The 27,496-nt window shown below is 37.1% G+C and overlaps 1 protein-coding gene and 1 long non-coding RNA gene across 3 annotated transcripts in view; one reads left to right on the top strand and one right to left on the bottom strand.

Annotated features, from left to right (window-relative positions):
• The window catches only part of LOC123680897 (dentin sialophosphoprotein-like), a gene marked incomplete at its 3' end in the record, with an annotated part of 37,313 nt that extends 15,235 nt beyond the window's left edge, over nucleotides 1–22,078 (bottom strand). Inside the window, exons 1-2 of the mRNA XM_045619017.1 lie at nucleotides 21,962–22,078; nucleotides 7,068–8,834 (exon numbers count right to left, since the gene is read on the bottom strand). Of these exons, the coding sequence (XP_045474973.1) occupies nucleotides 7,068–8,834; nucleotides 21,962–21,997 (1,803 nt within the window). The remainder of the gene's footprint in view (nucleotides 1–7,067; nucleotides 8,835–21,961) is intronic.
• A 70-nt stretch (nucleotides 22,079–22,148) lies between these two features.
• On the top strand, nucleotides 22,149–27,496 carry LOC123681201. Of its 2 annotated transcripts, XR_006747654.1 has the most exons (3): nucleotides 22,152–22,359; nucleotides 23,666–23,868; nucleotides 27,058–27,496. It is a non-coding gene; the product is annotated as an uncharacterized LOC123681201 (long non-coding RNA). The 2 variants fall into 2 exon arrangements; XR_006747653.1 differs by lacking the exon at nucleotides 27,058–27,496 and having other exon boundaries at nucleotides 22,149–22,359; nucleotides 23,666–23,756.

The following is a 27,496-nucleotide window of genomic DNA, read 5'->3' as shown; positions in this document are numbered from 1 at the left end:
TCATCAGATGGTTCTGAAGTGTCTGTACGAACACTTGTCGTTTCGGTGTTACTTCTGCTGGATGTCACTGGTTTTTCAGACGCAGACGTATCAGAAGATGGTCGTGTGCTATCGGATGGTTCTGAAGAGTCCGTGGGATTACTTGAAGTTTCTGTAGAACCTCTGCCTGGTGTTACGGTTGTTTCTGATGCGGATGTATCGCTGGCTGTTTTAGTTTCATCAGATGGTTCTGAAGTATCTGTACGAACACTTGTCGTTTCGGTGTTACCACTGCTGGATGTCACTGGTTTTTCAGACGCAGATGTATCAGAAGATGATCGTGTGCTATCGGATGGTTCAGAAGAGTCCGTAGGATTACTTGAAGTTTCTGTTGAACCTTTGCCTGGTGTAACGGTTGTTTCTGATGCGGATGTATCGCTGGCTGTTTTAGTTTCATCAGATGGTTCTGAAGTATCTGTACGAACACTTGTCGTTTCGGTGTTACCACTGCTGGATGTCACTGGATTTTCAGACGCAGATGTATCAGAAGATGATCGTGTGCTATCGGATGGTTCGGAAGAGTCCGTAGGATTACTTGAAGTTTCTGTAGAACCTCTGCCTGGTGTTACGGTTGTTTCTGATGCGGATGTATCGCTGGCTGTTTTAGTTTCATCAGATGGTTCTGAAGTATCTGTACGAACACTTGTCGTTTCGGTGTTACCACTGCTGGATGTCACTGGATTTTCAGACGCAGATGTATCAGAAGATGATCGTGTGCTATCGGATGGTTCAGAAGAGTCCGTAGGAATACTTGAAGTTTCTGTTGAACCTTTGCCTGGTGTTACGGTTGTTTCTGATGCGGATGTATCGCTGGCTGTTTCAGTTTCATCAGATGGTTCTGAAGTATCTGTACGAACTCTTGTCGTTTCGGTGTTACCACTGCTGGATGTCACTGGATTTTCAGACGCAGATGTATCAGAAGATGATCGTGTGCTATCAGATGGTTCAGAAGAGTCCGTAGGATTACTTGAAGTTTCTGTAGAACCTCTGCCTGGTGTTACGGTTGTTTCTGATGCGGATGTATCGCTGGCTGTTTTAGTTTCATCAGATGGTTCTGAAGTATCTGTACGAACACTTGTCGTTTCGGTGTTACCACTGCTGGATGTCACTGGATTTTCAGACGCAGATGTATCAGAAGATGATCGTGTGCTGTCGGATGGTTCTGAAGAGTCCGTAGGATTACTTGAAGTTTCTGTTGAACCTTTGCATGGTGTAACGGTTGTTTCTGATGCGGATGTATCGCTGGCTGTTTCAGTTTCATCAGATGGTTCTGAAGTATCTGTACGAACACTTGTCGTTTCGGTGTTACCACTGCTGGATGTCACTGGATTTTCAGACGCAGATGTATCAGAAGATGATCGTGTGCTATCAGATGGTTCAGAAGAGTCCGTAGGATTACTTGAAGTTTCTGTAGAACCTCTGCCTGGTGTAACGGTTGTTTCTGATGCGGATGTATCGCTGGCTGTTTTAGTTTCATCAGATGGTTCTGAAGTATCTGTACGAACACTTGTCGTTTCAGTGTTACCACTGCTGAATGTCACTGGATTTTCAGACGCAGATGTATCAGAAGATGATCGTGTGCTATCGGATGGTTCTGAAGAGTCCGTAGGATTACTTGAAGTTTCTGTTGAACCTTTGCCTGGTGTAACGGTTGTTTCTGATGCGGATGTATCGCTGGCTGTTTCAGTTTCATCAGATGGTTCTGAAGTATCTGTACGAACACTTGTCGTTTCGGTGTTACCACTGCTGGATGTCACTGGTTTTTCAGACGCAGATGTATCAGAAGATGATCGTGTGCTATCGGATGGTTCGGAAGAGTCCGTAGGATTACTTGAAGTTTCTGTAGAACCTCTGCCTGGTGTTACGGTTGTTTCTGATGCGGATGTATCGCTGGCTGTTTTAGTTTCATCAGATGGTTCTGAAGTATCTGTACGAACACTTGTCGTTTCGGTGTTACCACTGCTGGATGTCACTGGATTTTCAGACGCAGATGTATCAGAAGATGATCGTGTGCTATCGGATGGTCCGGAAGTGTCCGTAGGATTACTTGAAGTTTCTGTAGAACCTTTGCCTGGTGTTACGGTTGTTTCTGATGCGGATGTTTCGCTGGCTGTTTCAGTTTCATCAGATGGTTCTGAAGTATCTGTACGAACGCTTGTCGTTTCGGTGTTAGTACTGCTGGATGTCACTGGTTTTTCAGACGCAGATGTATCAGAAGATGATCGTGTGCTATCGGATGGTTCAGAAGAGTCCGTAGGATTACTTGAAGTTTCTGTAGAACCTTTGCCTGGTGTTACGGTTGTTTCTGATGCGGATGTATCGCTGGCTGTTTTAGTTTCATCAGATGGTTCTGAAGTTTCTGTACGAACACTAGTCGTTTCGGTGTTACCACTGCTGGATGTCACTGGATTTTCAGACGCAGATGTATCAGAAGATGATCGTGTGCTATCGGATGGTTCGGAAGAGTCCGTAGGATTACTTGAAGTTTCTGTTGAACCTTTGCCTGGTGTTACGGTTGTTTCTGATGCGGATGTATCGCTGGCTGTTTCAGTTTCATCAGATGGTTCTGAAGTATCTGTACGAACACTTGTCGTTTCGGTGTTACCACTGCTGGATGTCACTGGATTTTCAGACGCAGATGTATCAGAAGATGATCGTGTGCTATCAGATGGTTCAGAAGAGTCCGTAGGATTACTTGAAGTTTCTGTAGAACCTCTGCCTGGTGTTACGGTTGTTTCTGATGCGGATGTATCGCTGGCTGTTTTAGTTTCATCAGATGGTTCTGAAGTATCTGTACGAACACTTGTCGTTTCGGTGTTACCACTGCTGGATGTCACTGGATTTTCAGACGCAGATGTATCAGAAGATGATCGTGTGCTATCGGATGGTTCGGAAGCGTCCGTAGGATTACTTGAAGTTTCTGTAGAACCTTTGCCTGGTGTTACGGTTGTTTCTGATGCGGATGTATCGCTGGCTGTTTCAGTTTCATCAGATGGTTCTGAAGTATCTGTACGAACGCTTGTCGTTTCGGTGTTACCACTGATGGATGTCACTGGATTTTCAGACGCAGATATATCAGAAGATGATCGTGTGCTATCGGATGGTTCGGAAGAGTCCGTAGGATTACTTGAAGTTTCTGTAGAACCTCTGCCTGATGTTACGGTTGTTTCTGATGCGGATGTATCGGTGGCTGTTTTAGTTTCATCGGATGGTTCTGAAGTATCTGTAGGAACACTTGTCGTTTCGGTGTTACTACTGCTGGATGTCACTGGTTTTTCAGACGCAGATGTATCAGAAGATGACCGTGTGCTATTGGATGGTTCGGAAGAGTCCGTAGGATTACTTGAAGTTTCTGTAGAACTTCTGCCTGGTGTTACGGTTGTTTCTGATGCGGATGTAACGCTGGCTGTTTTAGTTTCATCAGATGGTTCTGAAGTATCTGTACGAACGCTTGTCGTTTCGGTGTTACTACTGCTGGATGTCACTGGTTTTTCAGACGCAGATGTATCAGAAGATGATCGTGTGCTATCGGATGGTTCGGAAGAGTCCGTAGGATTACTTGAAGTTTCTGTAGAACCTCTGCCTGGTGTTAGGGTTGTTTCTGATGCGGATGTATCGCTGGCTGTTTTAGTTTCATCAGATGGTTCTGAAGTATCTGTACGAACATTTGTCGTTTCGGTGTTACCACTGCTGGATGTCACTGGATTTTCAGACGCAGATGTATCAGAAGATGATCGTGTGCTTTCGGATGGTTCAGAAGATTCCGTAGGATTACTTGAAGTTTCTGTAGAACCTCTGTCTGGTGTTACGGTTGTTTCTGATGCGGATGTATCGCTGGCTGTTTCAGTTTCATCAGATGGTTCTGAAGTGTCTGTACGAACACTTGTCGTTTCGGTGTTACCACTGCTGGATGTCACTGGATTTTCAGACGCAGATGTATCAGAAGATGATCGTGTGCTATCGGATGGTTCAGAAGAGTCTGTAGGATTACTTGAAGTTTCTGTAGAACCTCTGTCTGGTGTTACGGTTGTTTCTGATGCGGATGTATCGCTGGCTGTTTTAGTTTCATCAGATGGTTCTGAAGTATCTGTACGAACATTTGTCGTTTCGGTGTTACCACTGCTGGATGTCACTGGATTTTCAGACGCAGATGTATCAGAAGATGATCGTGTGCTTTCGGATGGTTCAGAAGATTCCGTAGGATTACTTGAAGTTTCTGTAGAACCTCTGTCTGGTGTTACGGTTGTTTCTGATGCGGATGTATCGCTGGCTGTTTCAGTTTCATCAGATGGTTCTGAAGTGTCTGTACGAACACTTGTCGTTTCGGTGTTACCACCGCTGGATGTCACTGGATTTTCAGACGCAGATGTATCAGAAGATGATCGTGTGCTATCGGATGGTTCAGAAGAGTCTGTAGGATTACTTGAAGTTTCTGTAGAACCTCTGTCTGGTGTTACGGTTGTTTCTGATGCGGATGTATCGCTGGCTGTTTCAGTTTCATCAGATGGTTCTGAAGTGTCTGTACGAACACTTGTCGTTTCGGTGTTACTTCTGCTGGATGTCACTGGTTTTTCAGACGCAGATGTATCAGAAGATGGTCGTGTGCTATCGGATGGTTCGGAAGAGTCCGTAGGATTACTTGAAGTTTCTGTAGAACTTCTGCCTGGTGTTACGCTTGTTTCTGATGCTGATGTATCGCTGGCTGTTTTAGTTTCATCAGATGGTTCTGAAGTGTCTGTACGAATACTTGTCGTTTCGGTGTTACCACTGCTGGATGTCACTGGTTTTTCAGACGCAGATGTATCAGAAGATGATCGTGTGCTATCGGATGGTTCGGAAGAGTCCGTAGGATTACTTGAAGTTTCTGTAGAACCTTTGCCTGGTGTCACGGTTGTTTCTGATGCGGATGTATCGCTGGCTGTTTTAGTTTCATCAGATGGTTCTGAAGTATCTGTAGGAACACTTGTCGTTTCGGTGTTACTACTGCTGGATGTCACTGGTTTTTCAGACGCAGATGTATCAGAAGATGACCGTGTGCTATTGGATGGTTCGGAAGAGTCCGTAGGATTACTTGAAGTTCCTGTAGAACCTCTGCCTGGTGTTACGGTTGTTTCTGATGCGGATGTATCGCTGGCTGTTTTAGTTTCATCAGATGGTTCTGAAGTATCTGTACGAACACTTGTCGTTTCGGTGTTACCACTGCTGAATGTCACTGGATTTTCAGACGCAGATGTATCAGAAGATGATCGTGTGCTATCGGATGGTTCTGAAGAGTCCGTGGGATTACTTGAAGTTTCTGTTGAACCTTTGCCTGGTGTAACGGTTGTTTCTGATGCGGATGTATCGCTGGCTGTTTCAGTTTCATCAGATGGTTCTGAAGTATCTGTACGAACACTTGTCGTTTCGGTGTTACCACTGCTGGATGTCACTGGATTTTCAGAAGCAGATGTATCAGAAGATGATCGTGTGCTATCGGATGGTTCGGAAGAGTCCGTAGGATTACTTGAAGTTTCTGTAGAACCTCCGCCTGGTGTTATGGTTGTTTCTGATGCGGATGTATCGCTGGCTGTTTTAGTTTCATCAGATGGTTCTGAAGTGTCTGTACGAACACTTGTCGTTTCGGTGTTACCAATGCTGGATGTCACTGGATTTTCAGACGCAGATGTATCAGAAGATGATCGTGTGCTATCGGATGGTTCAGAAGAGTATGTAGGATTACTTGAAGTTTCTGTAGAACCTCTGTCTGGTGTTACGGTTGTTTCTGATGCGGATGTATCGCTGTCTGTTTCAGTTTCATCAGATGGTTCTGAAGTGTCTGTACGAACACTTGTCGTTTCGGTGTTACTTCTGCTGGATGTCACTGGTTTTTCAGACGCAGACGTATCAGAAGATGGTCGTGTGCTATCGGATGGTTCGGAAGAGTCCGTAGGATTACTTGAAGTTTCTGTAGAACTTCTGCCTGGTGTTACGGTTGTTTCTGATGCTGATGTATCGCTGGCTGTTTCAGTTTCATCAGATGGTTCTGAAGTGTCTGTACGAATACTTGTCGTTTCGGTGTTACCACTGCTGGATGTCACTGGTTTTTCAGACGCAGATGTATCAGAAGATGATCGTGTGCTATCGGATGGTTCAGAAGAGTCCGTAGGATTACTTGAAGTTTCTGTAGAACTTCTGCCTGGTGTTGCGGTTGTTTCTGATGCGGATGTATCGCTGGCTGTTTCATCAGATGGTTCTGAAGTGTCTGTACGAACACTTGTCGTTTCGGTGTTACTTCTGCTGGATGTCACTGGTTTTCCAGACGCAGATGTATCAGAAGATGGTCGTGTACTATCGGATGGTTCGGAAGAGTCCGTAGGATTACTTGAAGTTTCTGTAGAACTTCTGCCTGTTGTTACGGTTGTTTCTGATGCTGATGTATCGCTGGCTGTTTTAGTTCCATCAGATGGTTCTGAAGTATCTGTACGAACGCTCGTCGTTTCGGTGTAACTACTGCTGGATGTCACCGGTTTTTCAGACGCAGATGCATCAGAAGATGATCGTGTGCTATCGGATGGTCCGGAAGTGTCCGTTGGATCACTTGAAGTTTCTGTAGAACCTCTGCCTGGTGTTGCGGTTGTTTCTGATGCGGATGTATCGCTGGCTGTTTTAGTTTCATCAGATGGTTCTGAAGTGTCTGTACGAACACTTGTCGTTTCGGTGTTACCACCGCTGGATGTCACTGGTTCTTCAGACGCAGATGTATCAGAAGAGGATCGTGTGCTATCGGATGGTTCGGAAGAGTCCGAAGGATTACTTGAAGTTTCTGTAGAACCTCTGCCTGGTGTTGCGGTTGTTTCTGATGCGGATGTATCGCTGGCTGTTTCAGTTTCATCAGATGGTTCTGAAGTGTCTGTACGAACACTTGTCGTTTCGGTGTTACCACCGCTGGATGTCACTGGTTCTTCAGACGCAGATGTATCAGAAGAGGATCGTGTGCTATCGGATGGTTCGGAAGAGTCCGTAGGATTACTTGAAGTTTCTGTAGAACCTCTGCCTGGTGTTGCGGTTGTTTCTGATGCGGATGTATCGCTGGCTGTTTCAGTTTCATCAGATGGTTCTGAAGTGTCTGTACGAACACTTGTCGTTTCGGTGTTACCACTGCTGGATGTCACTGGTTTTTCAGACGTAGATGTACCAGAAGATGATCGTGTGCTATCGGATGGTTCAGAAGAGTCCGTAGGATTACTTGAAGTTTCTGTAGAACCTCTGCCTGGTGTTACGGTTGTTTCTGATGCGGATGTATCGCTGGCTGTTGTAGTTTCATCAGATGGTTCTGAAGTGTCTGTACGAACGCTTGTCGTTTCGGTGTTACTACTGCTAGATGTCACTGGTTTTTCAGACGCAGATGTATCAGAAGATGATCGTGTGCTATCGGATGGTTCAGAAGAGTCAGTAGGATTACTTGAAGTTTCTGTAGAACCTCTGCCTGGTGATCCAGTTGTTTCTGATGCGGATGTATCGCTGGCTGTTTTAGTTTCATCAGATGGTTCTGAAGTGTCAGTACGAATACTTGTCGTTTCAGTGTTACCACCGCTGGATGTCACTGGTTTTGCAGACGCAGATGTATCAGAAGATGATCGTGTGCTATCGGATGGTTCAGAAGAGTCCGTAGGATTACTTGAAGTTTCTGTAGAACCTCTGCCTGGTGTTACGGTTGTTTCTGATGCGGATGTATCGCTGGCTGTTTTAGTTTCATCAGATGGTTCTGAAGTGTCTGTACGAACACTTGTCGTTTCGGTGTTTCCACTGCTGGATGCCACTGGTTTTTCAGACGCAGATGCATCAGAAGATGATCGTGTGCTATCGGATGGTTCGGAAGAGTCCGTAGGATTACTTGAAGTTTCTGTAGAACCTCTGCCTGGTGTTACGGTTGTTTCTGATGCGGATGTATCGCTGGCTGTTTCAGTTTCATCAGATGATTCTGAAGTGTCTGTACGAACACTTGTCGTTTCGGTGTTACCACCGCTGGATGTCACTGGTTTTTCAGATGCAGATGTATCAGAAGATGATCGTGTGCTATCGGATGGTTCAGAAGAGTCCGTAGGATAACTTGAAGTTTCTGTAGAACCTCTGCCTGGTGTTACGGTTGTTTCTGATGCGGATGTGTCGCTGGCTGTCACAGTGTTATCCGATGGTTCAGGCGTGACTGTAAAAGCACTAGTATTTTCTGTAGAACCTCTGCTGGGTATCACGGTCATATTTGAATCAGAGGTGTCACGGGTAGATTCACTTCTCTCGGATGGTTCAGTATTATCTGAAGAAATACTGGTCGTCCTTGTGGAACCAATGGTAGCCGTCACAGTTGAATTTGACCCAGATGTGTCCCGTGAATATTCGGTTGTATCAGATGGTCTAGTAGTATCTGAGGGATTTCTGTCTTTCGCTGTGGAAGCTATGCTAGTCGTCATCTTGGAATATGATTCAGATGTGTCACGTGATGTTTCGGTTGTATCAGATTGTGCATTGGTTTCCGTTGAAGTACTGGGCTTTCCGGTGGAACCTTTGCTATGTGTAGTGGTTGCATTTTCAGGAGTTGTTCTAGTAGTTGTTTTCCTAGTTGTTGGTATATTTTCAGGTTCATCGCACTCCAAATCCGACAGATCATCACATATTAATCCAGGAGGGCATTGTTGAGGGCTGCCAATCACGAATGTCGAGTTTCCTATCTCGACGCATTGATAAAATCTTGTTCTGTCGTAACAAATGAATCCTTTATTATTGCAGTCTATGAGGCTAGAGCCGTTGATATGTGTCACCTACAAAATTTGAATATTAATATTTAGAGTTCATTATATGTCGACAATTAAATGAATGACTTTGTAGGAAATTCAAACATTTTAATTATAATTGAAATTATAAATTCCAAAATTTGAACTCCAAACGAAAGTTGAACAAATATAGAATATAAATGACTGAGTAATGGAACCATGCCCCAATACTATCTTTATACGAGCAATGTAATTGAAAGGAGAAAGAAACAGTCGAATGTCCATATAAGTAGACGGTTTATAGACAGGGAGACAGTAAGAATGGAAGCAATATGCTACTCACCAAACCTTAGTATCATAGAAGGATTACGACTATCTTATGAAATGATTCATCATTATATACAAATCAACTCTTGGAAGAGGAACTACTGAAATAAGTATTGAAAAATATTCCCGAAACGGATGAGATATCAATCCTTCAATTTAGATTTAGGGAAACAAGGCTTCCACCCAATCAAAGTCTCCAGAGAAAAAGATGCACCCCTGCTTCCCTTTTCCTCGTCTATCTGAGAAAAGACAAATGTTCTGTTTACGACGTCAAATATGCCGCTGTAGTTTGCGTGATAGTGAAAACACTATGCAGTAGCTCCAGACTAGGAATGTGCCAGAAATGCCTCATGAATAAAAAGAGCTATCCAATTTGCGCGCTTCATAATGACCTCTATCCGATCAATTACAAAGGAAGTTCAAATCATCCGTACAAGAAAAAATCAACGGTCTTTCTTCCGAGGCTGACCATTTCCGATAAAGGGGCAGGAGAATTAAAGAAGAAGACGCCGAAGCAAACGATCGTCATAGCGTCAAATACTTCTTAAAAGGCGACAAAGAAATCGGTCAGGAAAGAATCCCCTTAACCTATTAGTGCTTAGCTTCCCCTGAAAGGGACTTAGATATTTTTAATTTTCGCGGACGGATGTGATAGCGCACCCAACTTCTAATGGTCTAGTGATCACAGTTAATGTATTGTTGCTTCATTGTAAAGTCTAGTTCTGTGAATCAAGTGTATTTTATCGAGTGTTGATAAATAAACGGGAAGATGGATCTAATCCTGTACAGCGAAAGGAGTGGAGGGTGAGTATTTCTGTAATAAGAATACAATTGAAAGTATGTAAAACTACAACTATCATATCGTAAAATTCACAAATCTTTGTAGAATCATATTCAATATGAAATCGAGGCAAATTATGATCACTTTTGAAATAATCTGCTCCTCAAGATTAGTTCCCTTTAAAGGGGCATTATGCATAATGGCTATTTTTCCTAAATATTTTCCTTTATTTCAGCTTGCTTCTACATGAGTTACTAGCAGCTTTGGAGGACGATGTTGTTGATTTTGCCGATATCTATATCACTCCACCTCAAAATAGTGAAGAGGCAAATTATAGAACTCGAATAAGACAGCGCAAGTGGTGGTGGCCTATCTTTGTCTATCTGTTTGACGTAAGCGTTGTTAACGCCTGGTTGTTGATGAGAAAATTGCATCCCAATGATTCTGTTTTCAGATGTTTGTTGAATTTCAGAAGGAATTTGTGTTTGATTTTATTGCAAAGTTATGGTGTCAAATCAATGAAAGGTAAAATGCCCCCGAAGTCTCTACAGCAGGTCAGATTTGATGAACGAAATTACATCGTTGATTACTGCCCAACGGTCAGAAGATGTGCCGCATGTGGAAATAATCCAATTCTGTTTGTACCAAATGCAATGTGGGCTTACACCCCAAAACTGTTTTAGGGCATATCATTCACCCTACTGACTTGTATCATAACGTCCCCTAAAAGGGACGGTCTATATTTTCCTTCACAATAGAGATTTTAGTTTTTTGTGTTTTGAATATGTTTTAAGGTCCTATCCCAATCCTAGATAACCAAAAATATTGCTTCTAATATGTTCGGTAAACCTTATGCACTAATGGGTTAAGAGGTAAGAATTCAGAAAAACATGGCCGCATTCCAGACCGTGATGTCCAAGATGATGAAACTTCTGGAATAAAACTGAAACGGCATAATAAAGCCAAAAATTCATGGAGATGGCCGTCTAAACCGCAAACGGAATCTTCAACAAAAATTACTAGTTTGGGGACAGTAACATTCTTGGTAACTAGAAGCAAGGGCGTAGAAATGGGGGGTACTGGGGGTAATTATCTGGTCTGTGTTCTACAATTTATTGTAATTCATTCGAATAGCAATTTAATTGTGAAGACATCAGTTTTGAATTGAATGTATCTACACGGTGTTCCTAAATTGGAGGTACAAATGAAAATGACATATTTCTCGGATCATTTCAAGAATAAAAGTCCTATAACATGAGTGTGTAAACGTTTTGTTTTTGAGATGCAGGAGTTAAAGTTCATGTTTTTCTCTCATAGCACCTTCCCTTTACCAGTTATTCAACTTGAATTGGTATGGATATTCCAATTTAAAGTTCTCATCATGTGATATCCTAATTTTGAATGCAAATCACAGGGTGAATTTTTTTTGGATGGGTGCCCGCTTTTTTCCTCCAGAATTTTTTTCTTGTGAACCACTGTTCGTTTAGAACAATTTAAAAAGAAACTCTGGTTCAGCACTACTCTTTTTGGTTTCATGAAAAAATTCAAACAGCAGTAATTCTCAGGAAAATCCAAATTATTCTAAAGATCCAGTTAGGTTGCTGTGATGAATAATTTAATTATTAGTTTTGGTACTTATTTACCAACTCTGTAGCGAAGATTGATAAAGAGTCGATAAACTGATTAAGCATAAAAAAGTAGGCCTACAAGAAACACCTTGTATTTCGAAAACAAAGCGTTTGCGGGCTCATGTTTATGAGCCTTTTTATTTTTAAAATCATCCAAGGAATCACTCATTTTCCTTCGTAACTCCATTTCTGGAACACCCAGTATATGATAAGAACAATCGAATTGGTAATAAAATAAAAATTCGAGTAATTTGGTTAAAACTTCGTTATAAAACCTCTTTTTCTCACATAGCTTTGAGTACACAATGTCGTCAAAATTTTTTTTTATTATCTATATAATTATTTATATTAAGGGAATGTTTATTGATCACCCTGTATGTTGAAGCCTGGCAGAGATTTAGAATTTTTATAATAAATTAAATCTTTGTGGTTACGAAAATGGAATAAAATTATAATATTAACGCACAGGGTGATCCAATATTCACGGAAATAGAAACAGTCTAAAATTTTCCTAGTCAGGATGTGATTCACTTGATTTCCGAAATATTGAAGGTAGTCGATAGTAAAGGGTGACAAAACTTCAAAAATTGAAATTATTCGGTGCAATCATCAAAGAGTTATTGAACTAAAAAAAATTTCACTCTTAAAGGAATGTTTCTTATTATCTATCACCCTGTATGACCGTGCCAAACAGAGATACATAATTTTTATTATGAATTAATTCTTTGTGGTTACGAAATCGAAAGAAAATCATAATGTTCACTTACAGGGTGATCCAATAATCACGAAAATAGGAAAAGTTTGAACTTTTCCTAGTCCGAATCTGAGAAAGGGGTGACAAAACTTCAAAAATTGAAATTATTCGGTGGATTTATTAAAGAGTTATTGAACTAAAGAAAATTTCACTTTCAAAGGAATGTTTATTATTATATATCATACCCCGTATGACCGTGCCAAAAAGAGATTCATAATTTTTTTTATGAATTAATTCTTTGCGGTTACAAAATCGAAAGAAAATCATATTGTTCACCTACAAGGTGATCAAATAATCTCGAAAATAGGAAGTTTGAACTTTTCCTAGTCCAGATCTGATTTATTCGATTTCCGAAATATTGAAGAAAAGCGATAGTAAAGGGTAACAAAACTTCAAAAACTCATTCGGTCGATTCGTTGAAGAGTTATTGAACTGTGAAATTTTACTCATAAGATGAACATCAACCTCTTTATCACAAACGAAGGCACTCAGGCGATTGAAACTTCTTGGTACGATGAACTTTATTCGTGGAATCTGTTTGTCGCATTGTTCCCGGAACATCCTGTATAGTCAATAAATCTGTTAGTTTCACACAATAATCAGTTTTAATTCATCTTTACAAAGGTATACTCGTATTTCGAAAAATCTAAAAGGGAAGCATTTTATCTCGAAAACTTTAAAATGTCTCATTGCGTGTGTTGTAATGAAGTTATATCAAAGAAATCGCCGATTGTTTGCAGTTTTTCTCGAAAACATAATAACGCTAATGGCACCTCCGATGTCACAAAGAGACAGTTATCAGCAATCAAGACCACACTTTAACAATAAGAAATCTGCGAGAATCAGTAATTTTTTGTTTCAGGAGTATTAAGCGATTTCGAGATCAAAATTTTAGTACAATAGTGGAATTGTACTAAAATTTTGGCCGAAATTTTCGATGAGTGAATGACATGCAGGACATTAAAAACTATTGATCCCCATTGAAAAATGTTTGTTCTTCGAGAATATTTCCATCAAAATCCAATATCTCATCTTGTGAAGAGTCCCATTTTTTTCTAATAAGGACCTGCTTTTTTTGATCGGTTTGAAAATTAATCAAATATACTGGGTGGTTCAAAAGTTATAAGGAATTGAAAATATTGGTGAATTCATAAACCATCCTGTATCTCACTATGAAATTGATTAGGCCTATCATATTAGGTTTTTTCGACACGTCTAGGTTAGCGTATCTGAATTTTCCAATGAAACACCCTGTATGCACATATGTTTATCCAGTTTACGATGGAACACCCTCTATAAATATATAGATATAAGTCAAATTATCGTCTGATGATACGTAAAATTCATAAAAACTGGATTGGCTCAAGAAATCTAATTTGATACACATGTTGTTAGTTAAAAAATGGCCGATGTTATAAAAACCAGTGATAGTAAGTATGTTTAATTTACTTTTCGCCTGAGTTTTCAATCAAATTTTAAGTCATTATTTTTTTATCAATAAATTGACCCCCTTTATGACGAATGACGAATTTCCGAATTCGAGTGAACGTAATGAAAACACGAATTTTCATAAAAAAGCATGTTGGGATGTTTCCTTCACTGATATGGTCGAGAGGATGATGCGAATCCAGTTTGAGAATTGTAGTCGGCGGAAGAGATGAAAATCGATTCAAAATCTCCACGATAAGAATTCATTAAAGTTACATTTTTGGCGATTTTTGGAAGTTATTAGAAATAACTTGGTTGGAAGTAACCTCTAAAAAAAGGATTTGAGGATTTATAATTTTTAAGTTTCAAATATTGAAACGGCATACGAAACAAAATCTAAAAATTAAGCTAGAAAACGACCTAAGCAAAATAAAGGAGTGGTTTGACTATAGATTCCTATCAATAAATTTCGAGAAAATATCCTATCTACCATTCAGTAGTTATAATATAACCCTGCCAGAGTATGACATAGAAATATCCGGAATGGCCGTCATCAAGCCTGCAGAAAAAGTTAAATATCTCGGCATAATTCTATAGACAACCACTTAAGATGGACCAACAAGTATTAAATCTTGTAAAAGAGCTACGATGTATTCTGTACAGGTTCAAGGGGATAATTGATATATTAAACAAAGAACAAACAATAATTTTGTACAAAAGTTTGGTAGAGTCTCACTCGAATTACGGCATAATTGGTTGGGGAGGAGTCTCTAAAACGCATCTGCGGTCCCTTGAGGTAATTCAAAGACGTTTTTTAAGATGTATTCTGCAGAGGAGATACGTCTATCCTAGCAACCTGCTATATTCGGAGACTGAAGTACAAAAATGAATTAATCACCTACAGTCACAACTATAAGACCCGCCACAAGGTAGGTATTGTAATACCAATCATGCACAAGTCGGTCGGCCAAAGGAACTATAATTATTTGGGTCCCAAACTTTTTAGCAGCCTACCAGAAGCACTAAAATGTGAGCTTAACCCTAGAAAATTTAAAAATAAACTTAAAGTTTATGTTCGGCATGCTTCCCGTTCTGAAATACACGAGATAATCGAGAACTAAAAGTGAAAGACTTTGTTCTCACTTATAAATTGAAACAATTATCAAGCAACTCACAACATGTTCCATCCTAAATCACACTCATTCATCGGGTGCTTGTTTGAGTAATTTTGTATTTTGTCATCTTTTATCTGCTTCGACATATTTGATTTTTATCATGTGACAGTTGTATGCTCCGATGTATTTTATAATGCTTTTATATTTCTATATTTTGTAATTTTATATGCTCGTATTTAGTCTTGAGTTTTATGTATTTACTTTTGAAATTTTTGTTCATGTTTAACTTATTGGTTTTTTATATCTTTGATCTCACTATATGCTGAGTTGAATATATTCTTACACACAAGCAGACGTACTCTGCTTCGTAAGTATGCTCATTTATTCACCATTTCAAGAATGTAGTTAATTGTAGATGTAAGCTTCAATTGAATAAATGTTATAATTATTAAACAGCGTAATTGGTTGCATTGGAGTGACTATCGACAATTAAATCTACCATCGCCTTGATTGGTAATTCTCCTGGAACAACCTGAGGGTGGAATCTGGATTCTGCGAATGAAGCCGGTGAAGATATTTTTCCGTGACTGTCTCGAAAAAGATACATTAATTCTCCTGCTGGGAAGACGACCGCCGCTGGGGACATTTTCCGGTAATCGTTGGACACTGCGACATTGGAAATAAGGTCGTACAAACTTTATATGTTTTTTTTTTATATTTGCCGGTTGATATTTCGAAGCTTGAGAATGAGAATATCCTATGTTCACGTGTTCGATATCTGACATTATTTTGCACTGGAATTGGTTCAGTTTTAGAATACTTGGTATTATATCAGTATAGTACAATACTGCTCTTTTCCAGTTCATCAAGAAAATCGTGGAAACAATGAAGGAGAAAATTAATATATTTGGACTCTTTTTCGATCTCTCGAAGTCATACGACAGTGTTGATCAAGAAGTATTGTTTCAAAAGTTGTTGACTAACACAGCAAATACTTTCGTCAAGATAGAACAGTGGTTACTCAATGCAGAGAAAACCAGTATAATGTGCTTCAGAACTCATCATTCAAGGCAGAGGAAATTAGAATCAAAGAATCAAACTCTAAGCTATAGAAAACAACCAAGTTCTAAGGAATAACACTTGATGAACACCTAACATGGAAAGAACATACAGAAACTCTAAATAACAACCATAATTCAGTATGCTGTTCCATCAGGGTTTTATCCAAATACCTAAGCAAGACGTCATTGAAAACAGTCTATTTTGCCAACTTTGTATCGAGAATGAGATATGGAATGATTTTTTATGGATGTAATAGAAACATCAACAACATCTTCACAACTCAGAAGAAGGTCCTGAGGATTATATTCGGTCTCAAATATGGAGAATCTTGTAGAGGTTTATTTAGAGACAATAAAATCCGCACAATCTATGCAGTGTACACACAGGAATGCTTGAATTTTTCCAAAATAAACAACTTCTCATCAATAATGTAAATTCAAGCAGAAACGAAAGTAGAAATCCACACCAACTCACAATAACTGAGAAAAACTGACATTATTATAGTCCAAGTATATTCAATAGATTGCCTATGCACATACGTAAAGAAACAAACTCAAAAAAATTCAAAAAAGCAATATATTATGAAATATTAATTAACTTAGAACCCTACGATATGAATGAATCCAATAACATGTAGCTCATACATTTTATATCTGTATTGACACTGTTTCTTCTTGCTATTGCTGTAGTGTACCCAGAAATAAAGATATATTTTATTCTATTCCATTCCATCTTCTCTGAATGTAATTGCCATTATTGTATACTCTCCGAGTTATTAGGAAGGGAACATATGCAGGTAATTTTGAAACATTTATGTATTGAAAATTCAATTCTGGAATATTGTTCACATTACTCGTTTCCATATTTTTGAAATCTATATTGTTCATCATTTCTGATTGAAATATATGGTATTTGCGTACTTTTATTTATAAACTGGTTAGTAAATGTATATGAGGGTTAGCTAATTTTTTCTTTCGCCTTCTCTGTGCAAATGAGGCTACAGAACGAGAACCTCATTAACAACAAAGCGACATTTGAAGAGAACCACCATTGTGATGAAAACCAGCAGAACATCAACACTCAAATGAACCCTGAAGAACCAAACCAATACCAACCAATATTGATAAATAAACTTGTACCCGATGAGAGACACCACAAAAATGAAGTCCAACTGAGGCTTCACTAACAACGAAACCACAATTGAAGAAAACGATTGTGCTGAAAACCAACACAACATCAATGCACAAATGAACTCTGAGGAACAAAACAACGCAGATGTGATATCAATAAGAGATGCGCAACGACGAAATATATATTCTGCATGCGTCAAAAATCCAGAAGAAAACCAAAGAGAACTACTGGAGTGATAATCTGCCTCAATGAATAGATGCGTCATAGATTTTGGGGGCACAGATCCATTGAGACGACCGATTTGGCCAAGATTGAGAACATCCAAGAAACTATCTCATCTTCTGGTCATGATCAACAAGGAAATTATACCCAAGTTTCTTCCTGACTAGCAAAATCTCGAATCATTGCACCTTGTCATCCACTGTGCAGCTTTCCCAATAGAAACAGTGTTAGGTGTTAAGCCAAAAACAACAAAATTAACTACATTGGCAAAAAAAGATAGAAGACAAAGTTCATAGCATCCGACAAGATATTGGGAGGCTCACCCAAACTTAATGTGTACTCGGAAGGTCTGAGAAGAGCTATAGAAAAAAAAACAGAATAATATGATTTCTGAAAACTACGAAAGGAAATTCTATAGAATGTTAAACGATAATATGTCAGCTACTCTAGGAAGTTATCCAAGCGTCGAGGATATTGAGAATTTTTGGACTGATCAACTGGCTACACTGACCCCTCACAACTCCCAGTTCAATTGGATAAGAAGTGAAGAGAAATTCTGTGAGACAATAGAATACATTCCGCATAACGCAGTTTCTATAGAAGAATTTCATAAAATATTGAAGATCGCACACAATTCGAAATCACCAAGCCAATATGAAATCCACAACTTTTGTTTAAAAAGATTTTGGTGTATACTCGGCAGGCTGGTTCAAACCATAAAAAGTGCTATAGATCACACAGGCCAACACACATTTTGGTGCCTGCGATTTTTTAACTATTCCTGAGTAATTTTTGGATGCAGAATGTAAAAAAGTTCTCAGATTTTGTCTATCAGATCTAGTTTTTGAGATTTTCAAAAAAATTGTGTATATAATTTACGTTATAACTGTTATAATATATAATATTACTATTGACAGTTAAAAAAAACAAAGACACATGGATTTAAGTATTTGTTGCAAAAACTAAATTTACATAATTACATTAGTCACTAATCACATAAAAATTTTCTTTTATACGATTTTCTAGAATGGAGTTTACTAGGGCAGTCTCGCTGAAGGCTCCAGCAGTAGTCCGCCATCATGTGGCTATCCCATCGTCCTTGATAACGATCTTCCATAGTTTTAATATCCTGGTGGAATCTTTCCCCCTGTTCTTCACTACAATCACCTAAGTTTTCTGGAAAACGATCTAGGTGGCTGTGGAGGTAGTGAACTTTCATACTCATGTTACAGCCGAGAATATTAAAATTTGAAAGCATAGTTTCCATTAATTCTACGTAATTCTCTGCTTTATGATTGCCAAGAAAATTTTGTACTACTTGAACAAATGAACTCCAAGCGTTAGATTCAGTCTCGTTCAATGATGTGGTGAATTGTGGATCTTTAACAAGTTGCCTTATTTGAGGACCATCAAATATACCAGGTTTTAGTTCTTCCGTGCTAATGCCAGGAAATTTACGTGACAAATATCCAAAACAATTTCCATCTCGATTTAAGACCTTCACAAATTGCTTCATTAGGCCTAGCTTGATATGCAAGGGCGGAAGTAAGATTTTTTCTCTTGAAACCAAAGGTTCGTTGATCACGTTTTGTATTCCTTGAATCATGACATCTCTTGAAGGCCAATTTTTGTTAACCCAGTGCTCATTTTTAGCTCTGCTGTCCCAAAGGCACCATTTGTGTCTATTGTTTCTATTTATGCCTTTAATATTAACGAGACAAAAATAGCAGTCATCATGATGGTTCCGCGGTTCTCTCCAAACCATTGGTACACCAAACTTTAGGCACTTCCTCTTTCCAGTTGTCTACTGTCGCAAATGTTCAACACATGTTTTACATATGAAATGTGGGGCCCAAGATTTATCTTGATCTCCTAAATGAACGCCAAAATAGGCAAAATAAGCTCTTTTCACAAAGTCAGAAATCGTTTTTCTGCTCTCTTTCAAAGTGTATTCACCACACACATAACAAAAAACATCGGGATGATTTACACAGATACGTCTGCTTGTGGATGCCATTGTTTCAGTTTAGTGTCTTGATACTACAAAACGACCAAAATTTACACAAAATGATAGCACAACTTTACTTGGGAAAACTCAAAACTATACTAAAGCAGGTACAGCCAAGCAGGTATAGAAGGATCGGGTAATAGGCAATTACAGGTATAAAAGTAATTAAGAGCGCATTGTACTGAGTAGTTCCTAGTATAGGAACATTGGGTCAGGGACAATTCCAGGTATCCATTTGGCTAATTAGATTCTGGGAAATTTCTATTTTGAAGATTAAGTACATATTTATCTCTTTATTTGTTGTCCTTTATCAGAAAAAAATATATCATTTAACCTGTAACGTGTATCTCAAAAACTAGAGCGGATAGAAAAAATCTGGTGGCATTTTTGGAATCAGCACATTAAAAACATCTAAAATCAGATGTTAGATTTCTGGCACCAAATTTTTTTTTCATTTTGTTGGCCTGTGTAATCCAACGGGAATGCCGAAATGTTCAACAACAGGGACCACTTTTCTCCTACCGAAGGATCTGCAAAACACAGTGGACATTGTGGGAAGTACACTTATCCTAAGATCCTCACACTCTTTCATATTGTTCGGTTTTGGTTGTGGTAAAATGACAGGGAAATAATTCGGAAGAATGAAACAATTCACAATATGAAGCAGGTGCCTATGAATGAACGGCAACACATACAAATCATCTGAATATTTATTCCATCCAGTCCAGTGGATTGAGATTTCATTTCCTTGATTAAATCGACTAGCACAGATTCATCAATAAGTGACAAAATTTACTTTTCAGAAAATTCGCAAAACAGACCATTCGCGTAATATTCGACCATGTAAGGTGAAGCGTTCTCGACTGTTTTAGGTATAAATTTCATGAAGTAATCATTCAACATTTTAGCATCCTTCAATTCGGTTGAGATAACCACCGACCTTCTTCGCAGTATTTTTTTGTTTCAGTTGTTTCCATACCTGGCCAGTATTCTGATTAGATAGCGACGCAGTTGAATATTCAATTTTAGCTTTTTTAATTCTTAAATTTATCAAGTTACGCGAAGATTTATATGAGGACCAATCTTCCCGACACTCAGGAGTTCTATGTATATTTACTTAAAGAGAGACAGCAAACTAATAAAAAACAGTATGAAATATATAATTCAAATAACACGATATTCATGGTAAAGAAATTTAAACTAAATCAACTAAAGAAAAAACCTTTGCAATGACTAAATCCAACTAGCGTATTATCCCAAATTCAGCAAAAACCTTCACACAAGAGTAGAAAATAGACACACCATGTTCACCCGATCCCGATTTTCAAATTAACATCAATTAAAAGCACCTCATCAACTTTTTAGAATCTCCTTCTTGAACAAATAGGGACAACTTCATTACGTGTCCTAACTTTCTCTCTTCCATATTTTCGTTTGCAAGCATTCAAAAGGATATAATTTTGTTCGTTTAGTCCTCGACAGCAAAAATATTGCGTTTGTTGACTAGGTTTTATGCTTCAGTACCTCTCGATCATTTTCATAAGTAAATTGGACTATAACATTATTTGACCTTTATTATTCATTCTGAAACCTTGATCAAAGTGTAAATTCTTTATTTTCAATTCTTCATCATGAAGATTTTGAACGGCATCAGAAATATATTCGTCCTTTGATTGTGGAATAACAATTAGACGTAAGCTTTCCGATTTTTGCTGATGTTCAATCGAGTTCAATTTTTGTTTCAATTGTTTATTTTCATTTTGCAGGTCATTCAACTTCAACTGTCAGACTGTTGTTTTCGAGTTGAATTCTTCAAATCTAGGTGACAGCTGTTCAATAATAAAGAGATCGCCAAAAAATCATTTTATTCGAAACATGTTGCGATAATGTTTATTAATTTCTGGTTTTAGTAAATTGACAGCACCTCAAATTCTCTTTTCGGGGTTTCAAAATTGTACCTTACAAATACTAAGGGAATTCTGGAACTTCCGGTTCCGTTGAGAAACAATGTGAATAACAGAGATAATCGATGTTAAAACTAACTCGACTTCAATGGCATTTTAAATGTATCCTAATTCAGATTGAATATCTCAAATGTTTGAATGAAGGAATGAAAAAAGGCAGTAGACGACAAGATTTATGGATTTCCTCATTAGAGTCGAACAAATGAATATGTCAACTGAGTTTATAAACCACTGGATTGTCTCAGATATCTGATTTGATACAAATGTCGATTGTTAAGAAAGTGTCCGATGGAATAAAAATGATAGTACTAAGGGGATTATTGAATCTTATGGGTCAGAGTCCGACTAGAAAATTATGGAAATACCCAAAGACTGCTTACACAAGAAAGAATATGTTTGTGATTCAACTGAAAATATGTGTGGATTGAGATATTATCTAAAATTTGGAACTCAAATTTCATTCGATTTCGCTGAAATTTTTAATTTTTTCTGAATTTTTTATAATTTTGTATTATGAATAAAAAGTATGATACGAAAAAATTTGTTTGAACTTCATTGTATCCTTCAAGTGATTATGTTTGTACAAAAAAGAACTTCCACTAGCTCGTGAGCTGAATTGCTTTCATTCATTATTAAACAATATCAAAATTGTAACGAATTATTAACTATCGATAACTAATTATTAATTATCGATAAATTATCTTAAATTTAGAGAAATTAAATGCTGAAATTCCGATATAATAGTAAGTACTCACCAAGTAACTAAGGAATGTAATCCAAAGTAATTTCATTTTCTTACTGTTCACTATACCATTTTTCGCAATATTGGCCAAACGGCTATTAAATAAATAATATATTATATCAAAATTCAAAGAAACTTATCGTTTCAAATGATCTCGGGACAAATAATCAAATATTTGTTCTCGCGAATTTGTCGGTCATGTAATTAGTCAAATTCTGTTGTTGAAATATATGGAAAAGCCCCCAATTTCATGTCGTCAGTAGATTCAATTCTTAATACTAGGCGGTCATATCCTTATTGAAAAAATGTATCGAATCGAATTTTTCAATCGATCATACGAAAGAATCAGAATCAAGTTGAAAAATAGTGATACAGAAGATCGTATCGGAGACTACTCTAGTAGCGTAATGAGTGAGTTATTTCTCTAAGATATAGATTATTAAGTTTTGAGGCATAATCACATGAAAAAGTATAGTATGAACAAAGAGGTAGGCATAAGAACGCACTCCATTATGAAATTATATCTCAATGAAAAATATTATTTTATTATGATAATATTATGATATAATATTTTATTATGATAATAAGGAAATAACTGAAACTTGTTTGAGAGCTCATTATTCATGATGAGACCTGTGAACTCTTGTGTGTATTACATAATATATTGATATATAATGTATGATATAATTTGATGTCATTGTTGTCGGTTAATATATGTATATCGATAAGAACTCCTGATGCTACAATCTCGAGAAATTCAGCAAGAAAATTTCATGTTTTATTGTATTATTTCACAAAAACACAAAAACGAACTGTATATCATCCAGAGCTGTGAGGAGCACTAACTAATAGTGCTTCGAACATTAAGCACCGATATCCACAAAAGACTCGCGAATACTAAGCCCTTTGTGAAAGTAATTCGATATTTCCAGTACTAAGCACTCTACTAGGAACTGTTGAAAGTGATAATAATAACTATAATATTTATTCACACAATAAATACAAATATAAATAATGTTTTCAATCGAAATACTTATTGTACCTATAAACATATGTAAGATTATTGACGGGTAAAAGAAGAAGTAAAGCAGAACTTTATTGAAGCGAACTGATTCAAAATAGTGAATTTTTGTGAATCAGAGCAAATTAAGTTATTATATGTCAAAGTTGACAATCTGAATAGTTATTTTCCTAACAAGTGTGGAAAGTGATACTTTTCCGCAAGAGACTGCAGTTGACCGAACGACGCGAAGCGGAGTTCGGTTAAGCTGTCGAGTGCGGAAAAGACACTTTCCGCATGAGTTAGGAACGATATTTTTCCTACTAGCGTAAATGAAACATTTTCACGGATAGTTTTCGTTTTGATAGCGACTGACGTTATATGACGTTATATTGTTGTGCGCTCAGTCGCATAGAGAAACGTTTGAATTATATGATTGGCGCATAGAGACATGCCAAAATTTTATGATTGATGCGACTCTTTTTGCGCGCGGAAAAAACCCTTGCTATTCACTTTCTGCACGCATATGCGCGGAAAGTGAATAGCAGGGTTTTTTTCCGCACGAATTTGAAAAAGTACTACTTTCCAAACGTCAATGCGTGTGGAAAGTAATACTTTTGGAACGCTAGTAGGAAAAATTATTATTGTGTCATATATATAGAACAACGTATCTTCTTTATAAAAATTTTAGTAGTATACTTATTTTGTCTTTTCCAGATCTTCAAGAAAATATTATGGCGATGATGCTGTGGGATGAGTTCAGTTGAAAAGAGAAATTGAAATAAAATGCCCCTCTAACTAGAACACTCAAAAAAAAACAATTTACAGAATGGAAAACTCTGAAGAAAATATCATGCAAATTCAGATAAATATTTGTGGACATAAAAAGTACTTCTGAGTTGCCGATGTAAACTATGAAAGTAATAATGAAATAAAAAATTTATTTGATAGATTTCAATGAAGATTATGTGAATTCTTCATCAGAGTGATTATTATTTGGATGGGGTCTATACCGTTTCAGCGATCAGTTCAAAAATTAGTATGCTTCATTTTACGCTAAAGACCGTCGATTTATATGAGGTTTTCACTATTATTCATTTTAAACAGTTCGTCATTGCGGAAAGCCTTTTTTTAAAAATTTTTTCTTGAAATGGCAAAAAAAAAAGAATTCGATGGTTTTTTTCTTGAATAATAAATATATGAATGATATAACTTTTCCAACTTTTTCAACAAACCTTTATTTTTGAATGAATTTTCACATAACAATATTATACAAAAAGTCTTGTCGAAAACTGAAAATGCGTTTCTTCTAGAATGAAAAATATAGACGTAAAAACGTATTTGGAATTTTTGCATATGGTAGAAAAGAAGGTAAATCAGAGGAACGTTTAGGATTGCTTTACTCGAACTGAAAAGTGGTGAGATCTCAAAAACGCTGAGGAGACAGAAGTAGTTGATTTTTGGCAGATCACGAGGAACGTCACGTGGTATAAACCCCTTTACTAAAAAAATAAAATATCTATGCTTTATTGCATAAAATAACAGAAATGTAAATTATTGATTATTTGTATTTGTGCCTTTCACCTATTTCCAGTATTTCATTGTTTTGTTATCATCCTTATTTCTGTTATTGAAGCAGTACAGGTATAGTGATAACAAGGCCTAAACCATCAAATTAACAGAATTTCATAAATATTATCATTGCATAAAAAAATCATCTATTTCAAATCATATTGAACGAATTGAAAGGAATGATTTCATTTTATATGTAGACATATTCAATGCTTCCTTCAAAATAATTACTACTGTTCAAATTGTGTGAAACTATTTCTCCGAAAATATTCGAAGCATCTTTGTTTTCATGAAATTAGACCAAAAATTGTTTAGTATTGATCGACTTCAAGGTAGCGGATAGAATTCCTGTTTGTTTTAGTTGTTTGTGTAATCTCGTTGCTACTTTCTAATTAAATATGAATGAGTTTGTCTGGATTATGGTGTATTAACCTTAATCCAGACAAACTCATGACGCAAATTCGGAAGCCGCTTCAATAAAACATCGAGCCAATTTATTTGCGAATTACATATTCATTGTTCTCTACATAACTATTTTTCTCATTTTTCATTTTATATATTCCAAAAGCTTGATAGGTGATATTCTCGATTAAAGGAAGGGATATTGCGATCGTATGAGTTCAACTAGTACTTTTCTATACAGGGTGTCCCGTAAAGACCACGTCAAAGCGAGGCAGAATGTAGATCAAAGGATAACCCACCTGCTATGACAAAATTCCCATTATAAAAGTCTTACCGCTTTCGAGAATTTTTTTTTTTTTGAAATAATGAATTTTTGCCCCTTTCAATAGTTTTGTCCTAACGGTTGGTACAATTTTACACCTTTTTTGGTTAATTTTTTCAGTAAAATATTGCTGAAGAATGATTTCAACCATTACATTAAAAACATCCTCCGAACTATGAGAAATATTTTTATTGGAAATTCTGGTAGTGGATTATTTTGTTCATGAAGTTTAGCCCATCGTAGTGGAAAAAAAATGTACCGAGCTACTGCTGCACATTACACCAATAAATTGTATAATTTATAGTGATTTCAAAGAGGTATCACACAACTTATTTGTTATTCAAAGAAAAAAGATATAGCTGTTTTTATCCAAATTGGTACGTTTCTGACAAAATCAAGTTTGTCAATTCTTCTGTAAACTTATAATTCTGCTGCTCCGTCATAAAACCACCATTTTGTAATCACCTTTCCTATGTATGGTTGTTTTATTCGTGTTTTTGAATTTTTTAAATTTTATAACCGAATTCCTAGTTTCTAACTGTGGTCCATCACAGGTTGGTATTTTTATTGTCATTTTGTTGCCTAGATAACAACTCAGAAAAATCTTTTTATCACACAAGTCATTTGTTATTCAAAGAGAAAAGATATGGCTGTTTTTATCGAAATTGGTACGTTTCTGACAATATCAAGTTTGTCAATTTTGTTAAGAAATCTTCGATGTTGCATTACTTAGTGAACAATGGCAATTGTTTACTTGCGAAAATATTACCATATCTTTTTTCTTCGAATAACAAATTACTTGTGTGATACCTCTTTGAAATCACTATAAAATAGACAATTTATTGGTGTAATGTGCAGCAGCAGCTCGGTACATTTTTTTTCCACTACGATGGGCTAAACTTCATGAACAAAATAATCCACTACCAGAATTTCCAATAAAAATATTTCTCATACCCCCACATCAAAATGTTCGGAGGATGTTTTTAATGTAATGGTTAAAATCATTCTTCATCAATATTTTACTGAAAATATTAACCAGAAAGATGTAGAATTGTACCAACCGTAAGGGCAAAACTATTGAAAGGGGCAAAAATTCATTATTTTCAAACAAAAAAAATATCTCGAAAACGGTAAAACTTTCATAATGGGAATTTTGTCATAGCAGGTGGGTTATTCTTTGATCTACCTTCTCCCTCGGTTTGACGTGGTCTTTACGGGACACTCTGTATAAAACACCTACACAAGGCTTTCTTTTCTCCTACCTGAGGTAGAAGCTCTCCATTAAATCGCGTCGAGACAAAAAATTGTTATTCTCTGATTCAAAAACTTCTCGCAAAATCAATCCAAAAATCCAATTTGGGACAGATTGTCCTTCGGAAATTCATGCCAATGTGAAATTCCTCAGACCTCAATATTTCATATTTCTCTAGTAAATTCCTGACTGAAACTTGATGTAGGAATTCTGATTGAACTATTACCGGCGCGTAAACATTTTTTAAGATCTAGGTTCTCACCAAGTTTACACTAACAGAGTACCTACCAAATATTGCGTTTCACTGGATGAACCCATACACATTTTAGCGAGCATTTTAGCTTATTCTGAAATAGGTACGTTCAATGTTGTGAACCTGCAAGTTCAAGTATCTCTTGTTCTACTAGTTCGATATAACTTCATGAAATTGGGTAAATATCCATAAGAATTTCATTCGTTCTAAATAAACCTCGAAAGCCGGGATACAATTTACAAGACTCAAATATCTCACAAACTAGTGTTCCATTATGAACAACTTTGAGTTCACATTTTTTCTTGCAGTGCATCTCCCACCGGAGGTTTGCTATCATCACAGCAATCTGGACTTTGTTGACTGCAGTTGAAAATTACTACAATTAAACCAGTCCCTTAGATTCTTAAGCCAGGGCATATGACGCACATAGATCAATTTTAACCATCTACGCGGCAAAAATTGGATTTTAAAAACTAACGATAATCATTTAAAGAAAATTATCGTTAATTAGAAAACATTCCAGGTAATCCTAAATCACTCATTTTAACCACCCCAGGTACATCCTGAGCGTGCACAGATAGTTGGAACTTCACCATCAATTCTTCGAGATCACAGAGTTTGAAACAACAACAAATTTGAACATAAATATTTCTTTACCGGTGTCAGTTTTTGGAGTGAAAAAGATGGATTTCGATAACCCTGGTAATATTCTTCATTTCTGATATAATTTACTTAGCCTCAATGCAA

Source organism: Harmonia axyridis, chromosome 5 (genome assembly GCF_914767665.1).
Source record: "Harmonia axyridis chromosome 5, icHarAxyr1.1, whole genome shotgun sequence".
Classification (NCBI taxonomy): Eukaryota; Metazoa; Arthropoda; class Insecta; order Coleoptera; family Coccinellidae; genus Harmonia; species Harmonia axyridis.
Note: the sequence above shows the minus strand (reverse complement) of the source record. Positions and strands in the feature narration are given on the sequence as shown.